The following is a 6,674-nucleotide window of genomic DNA, read 5'->3' as shown; positions in this document are numbered from 1 at the left end:
GCTATATGGTGGCTATGCGCCACTTCACAGCCACTCCAGAGGTGCCGGCTGGGCTGTGCGTGCCTCCGGCGGCGACTCCGTCAAGCTGGCTGCCCTGCGGGCAGGGCGGCTATATGTGCGGCCGTATGGCCTGCCCGCAGGGCAGCTACCCTCGACGGAGTCGCCGCCGGAGGCACGCCAACGCTCGCGCGAGCCGCACGCCGTGCGGCGATAGTTGCATACAATCTATTTCTATTACTCGGCACCAATGCCTTTGCCGATCTGCTCAAACGAGCTCTGTAGGAGCCGCATGACGGTGGTGTCGCGCGTGCTGACGGTCAAGCTCTTGGAGAGCAGCGGAAACAACTTGACGAGGGCGTGGCCCGAGTGCAGGCCCGGTCCGTCGCGGTCGATCTCGTCGTCGAGATGGCGCTCGAGCTCGAGCAGCTTGGTCAGCAGGTACACGAGCTCCTTGCGCTGCAGGCTCGGGACCGGGATCGTTCCCCGCAGCGGCTGGTCGGCCGCGTAGTTGTGCAGCACGATGGCGCAGCGCATGAGCAGGTACTTGATCGCCGCGTGGGCGACGACGCGGGCGCTGGGGTCGGCGGTGTGAAGGTCCATGCACAGCGCAAAGAGCGTGTCGAGGCAGCGGTAGGCCATGCTGCGGCGCAGGCGCAGCGTGCGGTACTCGGTCGTGCCGTAGAGCGGCTCGTGGAAGATGGCGTCGAGCTGGCGCTCGATGTCGGGCTCGGCCGTGGCCGTCAGGTTGTCGACCTCGTACAGCAGCGAGCAGTCGAAGACGGTGGCCAGGTAGTCGTCGACCACGGCCGGCGGCTGGTCGCCGAGGTGGCCGATCACGAGCGCGTGCAGCCGGCCGGCGGTGGCCATGTCAAAGTCCTCGTCGCGGGCGGCGTCGGGGCCGGGCTCGGTCAGGTTCGACCTCAGCACGGCGCAGACGCCGGCGATGATCTGGCGCCAGAGCGCGTGCTTGGCGTCGGGCTCGAGCGCGCGGCGCTCGGCCTCGGGGATGACGGCCTCGGCGACGGCCTCGAACGTGTTGGTGGCGAGCATCCACAGCGTGAGCTTGGCGGCGTCGTCCGTCTCGTGCTTGGGGCAGCGGTACTTCTTGCGCATGGGCACGACGAGCATCTCGAGCACGTACGCCAGCGAGCCGTCGGTGAAGACGGTGGCGTCCCACAGCGCGGCGCGCACGGCGGCGGGCAGGGCCGCAAAGGCCGCGGTCGAGACGCCGATGAGGGTCGGCTCGTCGGGCTTGCGCCGGCCGCCAAAGAGCGCGTCCTGGTACGCGAAGCTGCTGAAGGTCGCGTAGCTGCGCAGGACCAGCGACGCCGACCCCGGCTCGGTCGTCTGCACGGCGCCGAGGACGTCGAGCACGACGGCCTGCAGCGGCGTCGGGAAGTTGGCGTCCGAGTAGTACGGCGGCAGCTTGGACGCCAGCAGGCAGGCCTGCAGCACGCGCAGGGCCACGGCCAGGCGGTCGAGGGTCATGTGCGGCCCCAGCAGGCCGTACAGCGGCTTGAACGCGTTCACGTAGGCCGTCACGGCCTGCTGCACGAGCGGCCCCGGCTGCTGGGCGCACGCGGCCGCCACGGCGGCCTCCTGGCCGGTCCACAGGTCCCAGGTGCGGTCGAGGCACGCGACCGGGAAGTCGAGCGCGGCGTTGGCCACGCCGTCCAGCATGTCCGCCAGCGACTTGAACACCGACACGGCGACCTCCGGCCGGCGAAAGTCGACCATGAGCTGCAGGTACCGGATCAGGGTCGCCCAGATCTTGTCGAAGTCGTCCTGGCGGGCGATCGCGGCGATGTAGGTCGAGTACAGCCGGGCGAGGCCGCTGAGGATCAGGCCCATGGTCTCGGACCACTGCTTGCGGGCCATGTCGCGGGCCTGGACCGTGCCCGCGTCCACGAGCTCGACGGGCATGTCGGCCGGCGGGCGGACCTCCATCACCGTCAGCACGACGATCCACAGGCAGGCCGCCCAGCTGTTGGCGTCGAGCAGGTGGCCGTAGGTGTCGAAGATGCGGAACAGGATCTGGACGGCGCCGTTGCGGACCTCGGACCGCGCGTCCGAGCAGATGGCCGTCAGCCGCAGGAGCAGCACGATCCACGTGGCCACGCCGGCGTCGGCGCGGTCGGGGCTGCGCACGAGCGCGAGCAGCTCGGCCTTGGTGCGCACGGGCGTGCTCAGGCGGAACGGCGCCGCCTTGCTGCCGGCGTGCGCGCGCAGGAAGTCCGAGACCGTCCAGAAGAAGGTGACGGTGGTGAGCGAGATGTTGAGGTCGTCGTGCTGCTCGCAGAAGTAGAAGAGCACGTCGATCAGGACGAGGAAGCAGCCCGGCGGCAGGGCCTCGAGGAAGTCGCTGCAGATGAGCTGGACCGAGCCGAAGGCGGCCTTGACGAGCTTGGCCACGTTGTCGTTCTCGGACTTGCTCGTCTTGGGCCGCGCGCTGCGCAGCGCGAGCACGTCGTCCGGCACCGGCGTCGTGGGCAGCAGGCTGCCCTGGTAGTGCATCACGAAGATGCCGGCGATGGTCGAGAAGACCGTGTCCCAGCCGTCGGTCAGCGACGAGCCCGTGCGGTCGAGGACCTCGTTGAGCGTGTTGAGCGTGGTGCACTGGATCTCGGCGTCGGCGGTCTGCGCCGACAGCTCGAGCTCGGTGGGGTGGCCCTGGCGGATGATGGCGTACATCTGCTCCTCGAGCGAGAGCAGGCAGCGCTTCTGGACGGGCTCGAGCAGGTCGTCGCCGAGCTCGCGCTTGGCGGCCTCGACGATGGCCGAGAGGATGACCGCGTTGAGCACCTCGGCGGCCTTGATGCGCGTGGCCGAGTTGGTCTCGCGGTAGGCCGCGCAGCGGATGAGGTAGCTGACGAGGACGGACCAGCCCGACGCGTCCGGCGGCGCGGTCACGAGCCGCGCGATGTTGAGCTCGGCGAGCTCGCCGAGCTTGGCGATCGCAAAGAGCGAGTCGCCGTGCGACCGCGCGACGCCGACGCCGGAGCGCTGGCGCTTGAGCGGCGACGGCGGCTTGGAGTCGTCGCCGGACACGGACCCGGACACGGACCCGGTCTCGGACCGCGCGGGCTCCAGCGGCGCGGCCGACGGCATGTTGATGGTCAGCGCCGACACCTTGCAGAGCGCGTTGATCATGTCGAGGAACGAGTCGTCGGGGAAGTCGCGCGAGCACTCGAGCAGCTTGCGCACCGCGTTCTCGACCGCGGTGGTCTCGGCGGCGACCGACGACCCGGCCGCCGGCTCGTGCGCGGCGCCGCTGTCGGCGCGGCCGGCGGAGCCCATCGAGACGGACCGGCCGGTGCGGCGGGCGGACGCGTGCATGACCAGGTCGGCGCTCTCGAGCGTCTCGAGGATGATCGTCCACGAGTCCTTGAGCGTCGGCCCGAGCGCGATGCCGAGGTTGAGCAGCGCGCGCAGGCAGAGCAGGTTGCGGATGTTGAGCTTGGGCGCCGACGGGTCGGCGGCCTCCTTGACGCCGTGCGCGAAGCCGTCGCCGTTGGCGCCGGCGGGGCCGCTGGTGGCCAGCGCGATCTTGCCGAGCGTGGTCAGGAACGCGTCGCGCGGCGTCGCCAGCCGGAGCAGCCCGGCCGACTGCGTGACCTTCTGGAACGCGCGGACGATGTTGTGGAAGAGCTCCGAGTCGACCGGGGCGTACATGTACGTGGAGAACGCGGCCAGCAGCGCCGGCCAGCAGTCCGAGACGATGGCGGCGGTGATGGCGATGTCGGCCTTGAGGGGGTGGGCGTCGAGCGCGAGCGGGTTGACGGCGATGCCGCGGTACTTGAGCGTCTTGCGGCGGGGCCGCGCGGTGGGCGTTGCCGGAGAGGTCGACGCGGTCGACGGCGCGGTGGACGCGGCGGCGGGCGGCGCGTCCTTGGCGTCCTTGGGCTCGCGCGCGTCGTCGGTCTCGCGCGGCTCCGGCACCGACAGCGGCAGCAGGAAGCGGGCCATGCCGTCCGCCAGCGCGTTGATGCACGTCAGCACCAGGTAGTACAGGTACGTGTCCGGCATCTGCGGCGGCTCGGTCTTGTCGAGCTGGTCGATGCACAGCACGCGCACGGACGACGTCTGCACCGACAGCACCGGCACGGCCGCGTCCGTCAGGCCGACGGCCCCCGTGATGAAGCCGGCGACGGTCGACAGGTCGGCCGCCGCCGCCTCGGACGCAGTCTCCTTGATGCTCGACAGCAGCGAGCCCGAGCCGCGGCGGTACGGGCCCGTCACCGACGGCTGCTCGGCGCTGATCTTGTTGAGCTTGCCCACGATCAGCTTCAGGATGGGCTGGCGGCCGTCCTGGGAGTCGTACTCGGCGTAGATCTTGCGGACCAGGCCGAACTCGGAAAAGATGCCCTGGAAGACCTCCATGACCAGGATGCGCTTCCACGCGTGGCCGTCGTCGACGTCGAGCAGGTGCACGAGCAGCGACAGCGCGACCTCGGACTCGACCGGCAGCGTGGACAGGTGGCGGCGCAGGATCAGGTACAGGATCCGGATGGTGCGCACGGTCACGGCGAACTCGTGCCGCTCCGACAGCGTGCGCAGGATCAGCGGGATCACGTACGACTTGAGGATGTACGTCTGCTCGGGGTGGGTCAGGAAGACCTCGAGGTGGTTCGAGATGATGCTCTCGATGAGCTCGAGGCCGAACGTCTCGGACATGGCGCCGATGTGCAGGAACGTGGCGCGGCGCGCCTCGGTCAGGAAGCACACGTCCTGGAAGATGCGCTGGGCGTCGCACGCGGCCGGCTTGACCGGGATCTTGGTGCCGTCGTCGCCGCACTGGGCCTCGAGCGTGGCGGCCACGGCGTCGTTTTCTGCGTCAGCGCGCCCGCGCGGCCACGTACTGTCCTCCTTGACGACCTCGTCGAACACGGCCACGATCAGCTGTTGCAGGGCTGGGTCAGCGCGCTCCGTCGGCCACGTACTCGCCGCCGCCGTGTTCACAACCACGGCTATCTTGCTGCTCTGCAGCAGCGAGCATATCTCCAGCGTCCGCGCGATCAGGTCGCCGCACAGGTCCGGCCCGTAGTTCTCGATCAGCGGCGGCAGCGTCTGCAGGATCTTGAGCTGGATCTCGGCGTTCAGGTGGGCGGCCTCCTGGAACGCCTTGAGCACATTGCCCAGGATGGTCGGCGACAGGCCGTGGGACAGAATCAGGCGCTGGATGCTCTGGATCGCAATTGCGCTCGACTTGACGTTGCGGGTCGCGCAGGCCAGCACGAACGGCGTCACAAAGTCCGGCGTCCGCGCGAGGTCTGCGTCAGCGGGCCCAGGACGTACGCACCCTCAAACACGGCGGCCTCCGGGCGGTCGGCGGCGGCCAGCTGCTTGATGACCGCGGTCGACTTCTCGCATGCCTGGGTCAGCGGGGCCGGCGGGCACGTACCTGGCGCAGCTCGGCGTTTCGCCGCTTGGTCTCGGAGAACAGGCTCGCGAGGTTGCCCGTCAGCAGGCCGACTGCGCTCATCGTGCGGGTGTGGATGGGGTGTGACGCTGCGGCGGCCCTATCGGCGCGCGGTCACGTGCGTTACCCGCCCGGCGGCGCCGCGCGGTTATTGGCAGCGCCCGCCGCCCGCACCGTCACGCTCGAGCAAAATGTCGGCCAAGATGTACGTGTCGCCCGGGCCCGCTGACGCAGACCGCGCAACTTCCGTCTCCTGGAGGAGCTCGAAAAGGGCGAGAAGGGCCTCGGCGCCGAGGCCTGCTCGTACGGCCTCTCGGACAGCGACGACATCACCATGTCCGAGTGGAACGGCACGATCCTGGGGCCGCCCCACGTACGTGCGCGCGCGACGCCGCTGACCGCAGAGCGTGCACGAGAACCGCATCTACTCGGTCAAGCTGACGTGCGGGCCGGCCTATCCCGACGTCCCGCCGACCGTCCAGTTCATTTCCAAGGTGAACGTGCCGTGCGTCAACCCGACCGACGGAAAGGTGTGTGGCGCAGGGGCCCGCTGACCCCAGGTCGAGCCCTCCAAGATCGCCTGCCTGGCCCAGTGGAAGCGCGACTACACCATGGAGACCGTGCTGCTCGAGCTCAGAAGGTGCGTGCTGCCCGGCCCCGCTGACCCCAGGGAAATGGCCTCTGGCTCCAACCGCAAGCTGCCCCAGCCCCCGGAGGGCTCTACGTTCTAGCCGTCCATAGCTTAATCGATTCTGCGACCTTCGACGCGCTGCGCCGGTGGGCGCCGCGCTCGGACGTGCAGCCCTGTCTACCAGTAGCCTGCAGCACCACGCGCCACGCGCCAGCCACGCGCCACCCAGCCCGCCGCTGATTCATGCGGGCAAGCCCCGCGCCGACGAGGGCTCGCCGGCCGGATCGGGTACCATCTGCGGCTGTATGCCCTCTGCCCGAAGGGCAGCCACCCTCGACGGAGTCGCCGCCGAGGCTCGTTGTGGGTGAGCCTCCGGCGGCGACTCCGTCGAGGGTGGCTGCCCTGCGGGCAGGTCGGGTACCATCTGCGGCTATATGCCACTTGCGGCTGTATGCCCTCTGCCCGAAGGGCAGCTACCCCCGACGGAGTCGCCGCCGGAGGCTCGTTTGTGGGTGAGCCTCCGGCGGGGGGGGGGGGGGGGGGGGGGGGGGGGGGGGGGGGGGGGGGGGGGGGCGGGGGCGGCGGGCGGCCCCCGCCCCCGCCCCCCGCCCCCCCCCCCCGCCC

At 70.3% G+C, this 6,674-nt stretch overlaps 2 protein-coding genes across 2 annotated transcripts; one reads left to right on the top strand and one right to left on the bottom strand.

Annotated features, from left to right (window-relative positions):
• Positions 1–125: 125 nt before the first annotated feature.
• On the bottom strand, positions 126–5,509 carry V1510DRAFT_288354 (uncharacterized protein). The gene is made up of 4 exons (XM_066930654.1): positions 5,402–5,509; positions 5,300–5,372; positions 4,941–5,270; positions 126–4,910 (listed from the first exon to the last, which is right to left on the bottom strand). The coding sequence occupies exons 1-4, from the start codon at positions 5,480–5,482 to the stop codon at positions 235–237; spliced, it is 5,160 nt and encodes a 1,719-aa protein (XP_066786600.1). The 5' UTR covers positions 5,483–5,509; the 3' UTR covers positions 126–234.
• Positions 5,510–5,610: 101 nt separating this feature from the next.
• On the top strand, positions 5,611–6,150 carry V1510DRAFT_427431 (ubiquitin-conjugating enzyme/RWD-like protein; the record flags this gene model as incomplete). The annotated part of the gene is made up of 5 exons (XM_066935207.1): positions 5,611–5,624; positions 5,654–5,792; positions 5,824–5,949; positions 5,980–6,059; positions 6,090–6,150. 5 exons carry the CDS (start codon positions 5,611–5,613, stop codon positions 6,148–6,150), a joined length of 420 nt encoding a protein of 139 aa, XP_066786599.1.
• Positions 6,151–6,674: the final 524 nt, after the last annotated feature.

Source organism: Dipodascopsis tothii (genome assembly GCF_038497935.1).
Source record: "Dipodascopsis tothii strain CBS 759.85 unplaced genomic scaffold V1510scaffold_48, whole genome shotgun sequence".
NCBI lineage: Eukaryota > Fungi > Ascomycota > Lipomycetes > Lipomycetales > Lipomycetaceae > Neoaidaea > Neoaidaea tothii.
This window is presented reverse-complemented; position numbering and strand designations above follow the sequence as displayed.

Bases quoted from the DNA above. Each gene is read 5' to 3' on its own strand.
- V1510DRAFT_288354 (XM_066930654.1), bottom strand. From the start codon at position 5,482: ATGAGCGCAGTCGGCCTGCTGACGGGCAACCTCGCGAGCCTGTTCTCC. The intron at 5,373-5,401 runs GTACGTGCCCGC...CCGCTGACCCAG, and splicing joins GAAACGCCGAGCTGCGCCAG to GCATGCGAGAAGTCGACCGC. The intron at 5,271-5,299 runs GTGCGTACGTCC...CCGCTGACGCAG, and splicing joins GGAGGCCGCCGTGTTTGAGG to ACCTCGCGCGGACGCCGGAC.